This window comes from Gavia stellata, chromosome 7 (genome assembly GCF_030936135.1).
Source record: "Gavia stellata isolate bGavSte3 chromosome 7, bGavSte3.hap2, whole genome shotgun sequence".
Classification (NCBI taxonomy): domain Eukaryota; kingdom Metazoa; phylum Chordata; class Aves; order Gaviiformes; family Gaviidae; genus Gavia; species Gavia stellata.
Window position 1 is genome coordinate 20,959,392 of NC_082600.1, and position 12,547 is coordinate 20,971,938.

General features: G+C 39.8%; 1 protein-coding gene across 1 annotated transcript in view; it reads right to left on the reverse strand.

The window, feature by feature from the left end:
• SPATA7 (spermatogenesis associated 7) overlaps nucleotides 1-12,271 on the reverse strand; it is a 44,138-nt gene extending 31,867 nt beyond the window's left edge. The window contains exons 1-4 of the mRNA XM_059819514.1: nucleotides 11,933-12,271; nucleotides 1,966-1,988; nucleotides 873-949; nucleotides 113-205 (exon numbers count right to left, since the gene is read on the reverse strand). Coding sequence (XP_059675497.1) covers nucleotides 113-205; nucleotides 873-949; nucleotides 1,966-1,988; nucleotides 11,933-12,271 — 532 coding nt within the window. The remainder of the gene's footprint in view (nucleotides 1-112; nucleotides 206-872; nucleotides 950-1,965; nucleotides 1,989-11,932) is intronic.
• Between the last annotated feature and the right edge of the window lie 276 nt (nucleotides 12,272-12,547).

Below are 12,547 nucleotides of genomic sequence, written 5' to 3' on the forward strand. Positions count from 1 at the left end.
GGAAGAAAACTACACTTCCTACAATCCAATTCATTCCCTCTTTATAAGCCTATTCTGAAAGAATGAGCTAAATCTGGGGATAGAAAGTTCATTCATATATGCACGTTTTTACCTTTGGCTGAAAGGATTTTGTTATAATGAAACACCATGTGATCTCTGATCAGGTACTGGCTAGTTAGACTTCGGGAGGAGTCAATACAGAAAGCTGCAAGATTAAAATATATTTAAACATTAAAAAGGCAGGCACAAGGATACTAAGTTTTTAAACAGTTATTAACTGCAATTCAAAGCCACAAACTTTAAATTATTGTGTGCTTAACTTCTTTGCCCAATGGCAGTCATTTTTTCTTTAGCAGCTACTACCACATGAAATCATCCTGTCTCCTTTTGGTTTTTTTCCCACTGAGCCATTAACTCAATAAATAGCTACAGAAGTGGCTGAAGTTGGACTATGAAAACATCAGCATGGAAACTTCCTGTTTCTCCACTCTATGCTCTTTCGAAAAAAGTTTCCGAGATGGCAGTATGGCACAGAAATATATACTAGCTTATGTAAACTACTGACTGTAAAGGAATGTTTAACCTCAAAGGTTCTTTAAAGCAGAAACCATATCCATATTCCAGCTAATACAGATGTGACAGCTATATATATTTGGATATCTTGCTGTTTCTAGCTAACAGTAGAGCCAAGGTGAAACTCACTCCTCAAAAGTATTTTCAGTAATGCATACTAACTGCAAGTACTATTAAACTTCACTAATTGAGCTCAATGCAAAGGTTTTAATTATAAAAACATGTTAATCATAAAAATCAATGCATTCACATAAAAGGAACTATGTCAATCTTATGAGGAAAGCACATGTGTTACTTACCATTACTCTTAGTACTCAAGTGTCCTTTAAACGGACTTGCTGGACCACATCTGGGAATGCCAAAAGCTGGATATTCACTCACTTTAATAAAATGTCAAACAAAACAAAATAAATGTTAGAAAAGAGAAAACGTGTATTTTGACAGACAAGATAAAGCAGAGAATCTTTCCCCCAAGAACTCACGAATGACTGTAGCGGACCTTTTTCATAGAGGAAAAAAATTGTATTTAAACGTTATACTATTACTGAAGCAAAACAGTGTAGTTAAGTAACTTAATGTAAACACCAAGACACGATGGTAGTACTTTCACTGGTTCAGGGAGCTAAACAGCGGAAGAAACCATTAGATCACTCGAGTCTGAACTTTACATTAGTCATTAAACTGCACAGAGATATGGCCACAGTCTTGTACCTATGCTAACCTCCCATGTGCTTTAAAGTTTTATTAATCGAAATTTAACATTATGTCAAATGACTAACGTGAAAAATATTATGTACGTAGACAACAATTGGGGTTAGTATTATACTAAAATGCAAGTTTAATAGATTGAAGGAATTATGCTTGTGTGAAAATCATCCTATCAATGAGAACACACTACTTGAAAAATCTGTCGTTAATATAAGAGGAATTTGGTTTGCCATTCAATCTTCTGGCAATTTGATAGACTGGGAACTCTATAGGCAAGTGTAGATGCTGACAAAACATAAACAACCAGTTGTTCCAAAAAAAGAAGGAATATGAATTAAAAGCTCTACATCTCCTCCTTGAAAATAAATGCTGTACTTTCAGGCTCACAACCACTGTCTGTTACGCAACCTACGATTTAAAAATCTGCACCTGAATTAATTAAGAATCTGCATAATTTTTAGAGCAAATTTTAACAGGAGATAGCTTATTACTACAAACACTAGTGTATACATTCCTTTAAGGTTTCCAAGACCCTGCTTAAAATGTAAAGCAAAACAAACAAGATTTCTTTAACAGAGTAAATATACCACACTTACTTAACGTCAATTATAAAACTGTGCAGTCAATTTCTACAAATTTACAATTACTATCAAGGTCCATATGGTCTTCCCATTCCCATCCTACCTCTCATCTGTCAATTCAAGAGTCTGCAATTACCACGTAAGCGTTTCCTAGCAATTGGAGGCACTACAGCTCTGGGGCAGTAACTCTACTGCTCTACACTTACTGGCCACCTCCAGCTTTCCATACTTCACTGGATGAAGCAGCAAGCTGGACCTACCCAAGATGAGTGGGAATCTCTTCTCAGTGGCCTTCAGCTGGGCTGACAAAGGCAGACATAATTACAAACTGACTGGGGGGTGCAAGAAGCCATGCCATGTTAAAAACCCCTTAATTCTACTTCTCATGGCTTATCTCCTGGATGCCCAGCACCTGGCTTTACAGGGTTTTTTTCTTCCTATTTCCAACTGTTATATAATGACTACTATAGTACTACTGCAATTATGTAAGTAACTACTACATTCTGTAGCTCTACTTTAAGTGCAACAGCATGTTGCACAAGATGGTTAACACAGTATCTGACTATTAATTAGTAGACACTGCAGCAAAACAAATCATTCCTTTAATAATGTTTTAATACCATTTCCCCAAAGACCTTATAAAAAGACCTTATAAATTTCAAGTGACTAGGATTAGCTGGAGAAGCAACAAAATGTGTCTTGAGAAAATAAATAAAATGGAAGTCATTAGCCTACGTGGAAATTTGCAGAGTACTTTCTTGGGACCCTGTTGTGAAATTACAGTAAACCTGGATCAATAAACTCAATCCCCACTCTTGTGAAGCCCAACAAATATCAAGGCAATTTTGAATTAGTATGAGGATTTCATGCTTCAAAAAGCCAACCTTTATACAGTATGGGTTTCTATGGCTTTACAGTATTAGACGCGGTGTCTGCACTAATAGTGCTCCCACTCCTCTTTGCTGTGAAGTTGCCAGACCAGCAGTAGGAAAGGACAAGAAAAACGAAAAAGAAGAAAATGCTACTGTAGATTTTTTCAATTCTGTCCTGCAATTGTTTTATCTTTATACTGTTTTCTTTAAAGCCAAAGGACAACATTCCTGCTCACCTGTATCAATTTCAAATGTCTCATTTTAAATCCCCCCCCCCCCCCCGGTACAAATCTTCTTAATCTCTATTTGCAATTTAAACATACATAGGGACAAACAATGCTAAATTATTTTAAAAATACTAAAATTCCAAACTTACAGCAAGAAGTTATTCAATTTAGAATGACTGTCTCTGCAATGGTTTCAAACCCTTGTCAATAACGGCCTTCTTTCTTGTTTAAGTATTATATTTCTCTACCATACGCTATTATATATGAGTATTATTCAGTGTCTAACTGGATACCCACCCTGAAACTGATGACTTCCTGAAGTTACAGTGCTCATGTGCTTAAAGAACACAAGTCTTTGGGAGGACTTGAATGTTAGATTATAATATTTTAGTAGATAAAAGTTTGTCCTAATGATAAAAAAAAAAGTGTACACCAGAAATCTAGATTATAGCAGACACTTGAGAATCAGAAGGGTTTCATTCACAGTTGCTCAAAATAACCTAAATATTCCAGTATTTTCTGGATTTCAGAGATAAGTTATAATTCCAGAAGCAGGCACATACTGTTAGACAAATGTTTACAAGACCACCTCTAACTCATTTTTATGTGACAGAATCATAGAGAGGTAAGCAATGGCATCTCAGAAATGCAGACATTGTTAGAACTACAGCTGATTCTCTTCAGGTAAGCAAATTGCCTTTGCCCAGAGTTAAAGATGATCAGAGATGCTCAGAAACCTGTTGCTTTTACTGTCTTCAGCTGGAGATGCGCTTGTTAAGCACTACCGTAAAACTGAACTATTTTGAAATGTTCACTTGCTTTACATCACCAGCAGATGGCACACGGATAAACTCTAACGAAAGAACTACTGTGTCCTTTACAATTAATCCGTATCAGACTTGGCGGAGGGGGGGGGAATAGAAAAAAAACAAGTCAGCCCCTCCTCCCATATCCTGCATCATTATTTCATAAGCGAGAAAAACTGTCAGAAAGAGTCAGGAGGGAGAAAGTTGTAGAGAGCGATGAGGTGAGGGGCCCAAAACTGAACACAGTATTCGAGGTGCGGCCTCACCAGCGCTGAGTACAAAGGTACAATCACTTCCCACTTTCTGATATTTCATGGCCAAGAAGGCCAACGGCATCCTGGCCTGTATCAGAAATAGCGTGGCCAGCAGGAGTGGGGAGGTGATCGTGCCCCTGTACTCAGTGCTGGTGAGGCCGCACCTCGAATATTGTGTTCAGCTTTGGGCCCCTCACTACAAGAAGGACATGGAGGTGCTGGTGCGTGTCCAGAGAAGGGCAACAACAAAGCTGGTGAGGGGTCTGGAGCACAAGTCTTATGAGGAGCGGCTGAGGGAACTGGGGTTGTTCAGTCTGGAGAAGAGGAGGCTGAGGGGAGACCTCATCGCTCTCTACAATTACCTGAAAGGGGGTTGCAGAGAGGTGGGTGTTGGTCTCTTCTCCCAAGTGACTAGCGACAGGACAAGAGAAAATGGCCTCAGGTTGCACCAGGGGAGATTTAGACTGGAGATTAGGAAAAATTTCTTTACTGAGAGAGTGGTGAGACACTGGAACAGGCTGCACAGGGAAGTGGTGGAGTCACCATCCCTGGAGGTGTTCAAGGAACATGTGGACGTGGCACTGTGGGACATGGTTTAACGGGCATGGTGGTGTTGGTTGATGGTTGGACTTGATGATTTTACAGGTCTTTTCCAACCTTAGTGATTCTGTGATACAGGCCAGGATGCTGTTGGCCTTCTTGGCCACCTGGGCACACTGCTGGCTCATATTCAGCCGGCTGTCAACCGGCACCCCCAGGTCCTTTTCTGCAGCGCAGCTTTCCAGCCACTCTTCCCCCAGCCTGTAACGTTCATGGGGTTGCTGTGACAGAAGTGCAGGACCCGTGTTAATGTTCAAATGTTTCACAAGTATTACTTCAGGTTGCCTACTGACTTGAACAGGTATTTGCTTAGATTCAGTCTGTGTTTTCAAAGTTACTTGCACAAGAGCAGAAACTAAACTTAAAGTGAAGGCTTAGATATGTGAAAAGAATTTTTAAGGAAAAGGGGATTTTCAGCAAATTACATAGTAACCAAATATAAACCCAAGAAAAGGACGATACCTACAAAGCATAATAGTTAGAGCACCTGGATAGCTATGAGAGTGATGGAAGTTGTACTGGTTAGGACTGTGGGCGGAGTAAAAATAGTATGCATTTTGGCTACTTCACCTCTTTTTTTTCCAAACCCCATGCAAGCGAGTGTAGAATTTTTTCAGTGAGAAATTTTCTACTGATTTTGATGGTTCTTAAGTAATAAATTATGTAGGAATAGGAGCTCTTGTCTGAACTGGACTTAGCAGAACTGATCCCAGTACTTGCAGTACTATAGCAGCTTTTGCAATAATTAAGTTTCCTGACTAAAATGCACACTTTCTACTTCTTACAATAAAAAACTTCCAGTCACAAATTTAAGGTCTATGTAAATATATTTCCAGAACTGGACTGGAAACTCTTAAAGATAATTTCATTTCATTTAAGAAACTATTTTCTGAGATTTAAACCTCAGAAACTGAGACATATAATGGACTCCTATCTTTGATATACTTACTATACATGTAACTATGTGATGTAAACATACATTTCCTCATAGATGTAAGTGCACTGTCCACACTGAATATAAAAATCAGGATTCTCATGCTGTGTGTTCTCCTAAAGAGATAAAGCAAATTAAATATTTCTAAAAATTAATTAGATCTTTTAGTTCCTTATTAATGCTTCTATTTGCTTGTTGTAGACTTTCCCTGCAAGTGTGTGACACTACACAACAAAGAAGAAAAGAAATTAAAAACCCCCTTTCTCTATAATTCTTCCCAGCTAGTATCTGAGGTAAGCAATAACTATATTATTCTAAAGGGATTTTTAAGATATTTTGTTTAAATTATCTTTTAATTTTCATTTAAAATGCATCCTATCTCTATTTCTAATTTTACAGTCTTAAAAATGATGGAAATTGGTGGTTTCTATTTGTTATTTTGTTTTCTAGTTGTTAGTGGATATGAAGAATTTATGGAAATTATTTTTCTATAAAGCCATTTCAGATTTGGAATGTGAATATGTACTGGAAAGAAGCCCAGTCTTTCATTACAATGTTCTCATAGGAAGGACTTTAAACACAACTATTAGACTTGCTATTTTTACAACAAAACTGCACTTCAGACATTGCAAATGAAAAATACTGAAAAAAAAATCATTCAGCTTACCCTTACCCACCAAGGCTTGTTATTTAAAAGATAAGCCACAAAAATACAGAGACCTTAGGTGGTATATTGGATATGGGCATCTAAATCCAGCATTACAAGCCACAAAACCTCCACTTCGGTGTGTAGACATGTATGAACATGTATTTTCCTAAGAGCAGCTCCTAGACTTGGGTTCAAACAACCTTCAGCCCCAGGTGGATTTAGACCTCAGGTCTCCCCAGCTGTCCCAGAAGAATGTGCTCATCACTCAGCCAAGGCACCAACCCCTTTGTGCACTGTTTTGTTGGTGACTCCTGGACTCTTGCATTCTCAGCTGCACAGTGGCCACCTCTCAGCTGGAAATGCAGGAAGCACCTCTGCCTATAATGGACTAGAATTGCAGCATTTGTATGAAATGCAGGGATTTGATCTCCCTGAGGCTGATTAGGACACTCAACCCAAGTTGACAAATGCTTTGCAAACAAACATTCTATCCACTGCACTAATTTATGAGGGTTTGGTGCTGTTGCCTCTTCCACAGCCAGCTCCTTTTCTTCTTCTCTTCTTCCCTAATCCCTGAATGTTCTAAACCAAAAATAGTTAGTGAGACACCTTTGTCCAAGTGGGTAATTAAGGCAACTACATGCAGAAGGGGGTTTGTGCTGTGAATTTATCAGAAGTCAAGGATGCTCTATCACTACCACCCTTGTTCTACTGACTAGTTTAGTGTGTTTTTCAGTGGGCTTCCTGCTATGGATTCATTCTTTTAACTCTGTACACATTAACAGTACACTACAGCACTAATGCTGTACCCATGCTGAGGAGGGAACAGAAGTGGTTTAAATAATCTCTGTGAAATCCTAAATGATTTAGGAGTAGTGATGGGAACTCCTTCAAGCATCTAATCTAACACTTCGGAAAAGGTCATATTTAAGGGAATGAAATTAGGACCTGAAATATAGGTTCCTCCCTTTTTGATAACTATGAAATTTTTTAAATCAAAGTATCCATTAACTCTTTATGCTACAGAAATAATTGTGCATATGAATACAATGCAGAAATACACAGAGTAAACACTGCTATCTCAAAGTAAATTAAGAGATTAACCTGGTTATGAAAATCCACACTAGATTTAAACTTCATTTAAATAAGAATTACTATCTTATATTTGCATGATGATACACTTTCATTAGTTTAAAAAAAAAGAATAATAGGATGCTCTATTAGTAGTACTACTAACAAGGCTTGCTTTCCTACTGATGTATGTGGCTTACATATTCCTACCATACCCCCTAAAAAAACTTTCAATTTCCCCCATTTGCTGCCTTTTCCTTACCTGCAGTCCTCCCTCCTCACTTCCTACTTGCTCAGCTGTGGCTAATGAGATGCTACAGGTGTTATAATTAGTCATCTAGTTTAAGCTTCTCTGGTTGCTTATCCTTGGTTGACTAGTTGCATATGTGGGAATGGACAAAGAACAGAATGACCTTCTCTAAAAAGTGCATATTAATTTGTTGGGTTTTCTCCTAACCAAGCCACGGACATGGGTATCACTAAGATTCCTACTTCTTACTCACAGCTGGGTGAAGTTGGCTAATAGATGCAGAACTGGAAAGAGGAAAAAGCTGGCAGAGAGCAGTGACCCACCCACAAACTCTTCTTTAGGAAAAGAGGTTAAAACATGCCAAGCCTCCACTGCTTTTCTGCAGCTCCTATGCAATCACAAGACAACGTCAAACATGACTTTAGATTTAGCTGGTTACTGAATGCATTGATAGTGTTCCATGTTATTTGAAAGTTACAGTGGGGCAAAGCTAAGCACTTCATAATCACACCTGTATTCTTTTTCCTGTTAACGCAAGCGACAGAAGCCTCTTGGACCCATTTCAGGTTTCAGTGGTAACAAAACTTCCACCAATTCTGAGAGTACAAAGTCTTAGATGTGAAGCCGGCTTTATCAGAATCACATTTAAGATGTATTAATGGCAGAATCCACCAGAGGACAAAAATATAGTCATTATTTTCTAAATTTTCTGAAACAAAGTTTTATGAATAACGCCCCAAGAAGCTACAATATCCCAATTTTGAAATAAAGTCCTAAATGTTCCATTTGAATTTTGCATGGGATCATTTGTGTCAGAGGCAAAATATGATGAAAGTGATACAATGTATCACTCCCTGACATATGCACCATACATAATCTTCTAAGCCATTAACTAGATGGGCGCTATTTATACACTTACTATGCTGGATTACACAAAAGCTCTTCTTTACACCTACTCCTAATGCTTAAGAGTTAGGTTTCTCAGTCCCTTCCAACTAATAATCTAACAGCATTCTGCATAAATGCAAACCGTTCAACCAAAATTGACCAGGCCCTAAGGCAAAAGGATATGAAACTAAACCCTTTCTAGGGATAAGAAGCAGTATCACCATCGTCAGCACCTCTATAGAGTTAGCAGTGGCACCAGCAGTTACCAGTCTTCTAGAAGGGTGTGTGAGGGATGGTATTCCAGAAGTGTCCATATGCTACTTTTAAGTGTATGTGTACAACTATCAATACACATATCACAGTCGAGAAACTTCTGGCTTAAAAGGTTACTAACCTGAGTTCACTGGATAGTTGAGCCTGTGCAAAGTGGCACAAAGTAAACCAGGAGCATATGCTCCCATGTGGTGTAACAATTCTCCTGTGGGAATCATGCTATTATTCAAGGATGACAGAACACTAGCTCACGAGCACTTCCTACACAACAAATGTATGTGCTGGCTTCTACTGCTACAAGAAACTCAACATCATGTCATCCCATGAACATGCATTTTGAAGGTGTTTCAATATCCAGTGTCAAACTGACCAACAGAAAAAAAATGTATGTACGTGTCTAAGTGTATAGATACACTGTATTTAGATTCTTCTATATGTATTGAAAAAAATCTCTTGTTAGTATAATCTGTGCCTACAAGAAAGCCCCTCCCTCCAATTAATGTCTCATATTTCTAACTGAAAATACATTAGCAAAACTCTAATGCACAGCCAGCCTCACCCAGAATGGACAGCAGAGAAACATTGATCCACCAGGCTTCAGAGAAGGTTGTAGGGTATAATCCGGAGCAAAACAGCTAGTAAGGTTAATGATTTGAATCCTGTTTACTTTAGCACCTATTTCACTTGAAGCATGCAAGAAATCTTCAATGAAATGGGACCAATCAGGTACTTAAACCCTATTACAAATTTAAATTATTTGTTGAGTGGAGATGGGATTAGTCACATTAAGTGACTAAAACTCACTTAACAGACTATTTGAGTAATGGTAAAATTAAGGATAGGTTTAAGTGGTTGCTGAGTCAAGGTTTTAATTTGGTAAAAAGTTAAGAGTGGTAATTAACATTTCCCAATTTCAGTTAAAATGTACTATTATGTTTCAGATATAACTTTTAAACACTCTTCCTTCCTTGAAGGTAGAAATAGATTCTCTCTCAAATTCCCTGCTGGTCAAAGACAACTTCAGCTTCTGAAAAATCGAGTTGGTATTACCAAACTAATGCTTGAGCTTAAAAACCCATTTGTTCAAATGGCAAATGAAGGAATACAGAGGAAAAAGAAAGAAGCTCACAAGCCACAGATGTGTGTTAACACCCTTCCAGTTCCAGTCAGATTAATGCAAGGATTTCCTGAAATGCAGGAAAAATCTAAACAGGATGGTCTTCTCTGTAAATACGCAAAGCATTTTCATTTTATTTTAGATTCTTTGAAGCCTGTGCAAACTGCCTAAACCTAACAGCAGCCTCCATGCAGCAATGATGATGACTTCCCCATTGTTGTAACGTAACAGTGACACAAATACGCGTCATTGATTAACAATAAGCGTATGATTTCATTGCTGTTCAGATATGTGCCAACCACTGCCTGTGGGAATTAAACAGCCCAACTCAGAAGACTGGATTTAATCAACAAAGCTGGTTTAGAATTACAGTATTCAGATTATTTGAGGTCATACTATAAATCTGTGACTGTATTAACCGACTCCTGCGACTCCTGAAATTACTACAGTAAATAACTTGGAAATTTATGCCTGGAATTAGACAAAAACATAAAGGATTAATGCTTCAATATTTTTACGGGAGAAAAACCTCAGCCTTCTTTGAACTTTGAAAAGACCTACATGCAAATCCTATATAGTCCAATATATTAAAAAAAAAATCAAATTTTTCTTTTTGCTCAGTATTCTCACTAGACAAAACAGAAACCCTGACAGAAAACGAGTACAAAATTTTGGTTCTTTCTTTACAATGATGAGGCCAGGTCTGCACAAGAATCTCTGCATGGAGTACACTAGGACATGAAATAGGGTATCCCACCTCTTCTGTATTAGTGTTCTGGATAGACAGTGCATGGATACAACTGTCTTACAAAGAAACCACAAATATGATGTGTTCTGCCTCTTTTGTAAACTGTCTGCAAGCAATCCAACGGCTGTTCTGCCAAGTTTGCTCAGCCACACAGATTTCTAGGTTAGCTCACCGTAAGGAATTAGTATCTCTGTCTGTGCTAATCCCCGTTGTCTGTAAGGATTCTTCCTCCGTCTGTGAATCCTTGTTGTCCGTAAGGATTCTTCCTGTGTGTCCGTGAAACTAGACATTGGGCTGTCCATTCACATACTACTGACTCTGTGATAACCTCCTATACAGACAATCAATAACTTCCCATGTAAAGAGACATGCATTCATTCTTTCCTACTTTTGAACTAATTTTTTATTTTTAAAGCAGGAGACATTCACGCAAAGCTTGCTGCAACCTGAATGAAATTTAGATCTTGCATCCTATTTATTCTCATTTTATGGTCAACAGACAATCAGCATGCTTTCTGATTGTCTATAAAAATATTTTGAGAATAAAAAATAAGATTAGTCAGAAAAAGGATAAATTTGTAATAAAATTGCCTTCACACTACATAAGAGAGCATAAAAATTGGATACACAAGTTACTAGTTTTTGCTCTGAATTTCATATTCCCATATAGTATTAGAATTCATGTTCAAACTCTACTTTGATACCAGAGATCTTCTGGAGTGACATCCAACACTATCTCCAAAGACTGGAACTGATACCGAGATGCAACATGAAAGCATAACGTTTCCTCACAGGATGTGACCTTATGCAGCTATGTATGATTTTGACATTACAGTGCAGCACTGAATAATTCCTACCATTGTTTAATATTATGCATGTCATCCAGTTCAGATCTAAAAATATTTTAGGTATTTTCCAAGAGCCAGAGTTGGCTCGTGCAAACATTTTTGCGTGTTTATGCCTGCTTTTGTCATGAATGACAAATGGCTCTAAGATTATTCATAGGAACAGAGCACAAGAGCAACCCATGGCTGGTTAAATCTGGGTAAGGAATCACTTTATAAGAGCTTCGAAAGCTTTTGAGTCTTTCATTTTACAACTACACTTGCATTAAAATCCCACCAAACCAAAAAAACTTGGATCTACATCCAAACGCCATGTAAGTGATGTTCAACACACAAGGTAAAATCCACTATAATCCATGAATACCAGCTTTGGAGAAGAAAAAAGATAACTCCAAATGGCACAGAAATTTAGGCCTCGAAAACAAAGCATCTAATAGCGGCAGCCTGAAACATTCACTACAGCAGCACTAAATGTCATTAGAATACACATGCACACCTGTGATGATGGCTGTAAACTGGACAATTTAAGGCCACACTTCTATAACGCTTATAATTTTCCAGGGGTTATATGTGTAATCTTTCACAGCCCCAGCTGCCAGGCCTCGCTCGCTGAGAGCAAGCGCCTGCACTTGGCTATTTTCACCGCTGCACGGGTGGCACAGCACCGCTGCCCCACAGCCCGGCCCCGGGCCCAGCTCCGCACGCCTGACAAACAGGCTGGCACAGCTAAGGGCAGCCGCGTGCGAGAGGAGCAAGGCCCGAGCCTCCCTCAGCACCGGCTGCAAGAGCCACGGCGCCTCGAGCGGGGCCCCGCAGCACCAGCACAGGCTCCGTGCCCGGCGCCGAGCCCGCCCCCCGCGCAGCGGCGCCGCCATGCCCGCCGTCACACGCCGCCGGGGAAGGGGGAGGCACGGCCTGCTCCCAGCCCCGGGCGGGACACGGGCCTCGCCCGGCACCCCTGCGCCCGGCAGGGACGGCGGAGGTCGGGCGGCAGCGCGCCCCGCCGGCAGGCAGCCCGCGCCCCGCCGGCAGGCAGCCCCCGCCCCGCCGCCTCCCGCAGCCCCCGCTCGGCCGCGGAGCCGCCACCGAGCCCTCCGCACCTTGGCTCCGCCTGCTGCCGCTCTCCATCCTCAGCCCCATGCTCCCGGCCG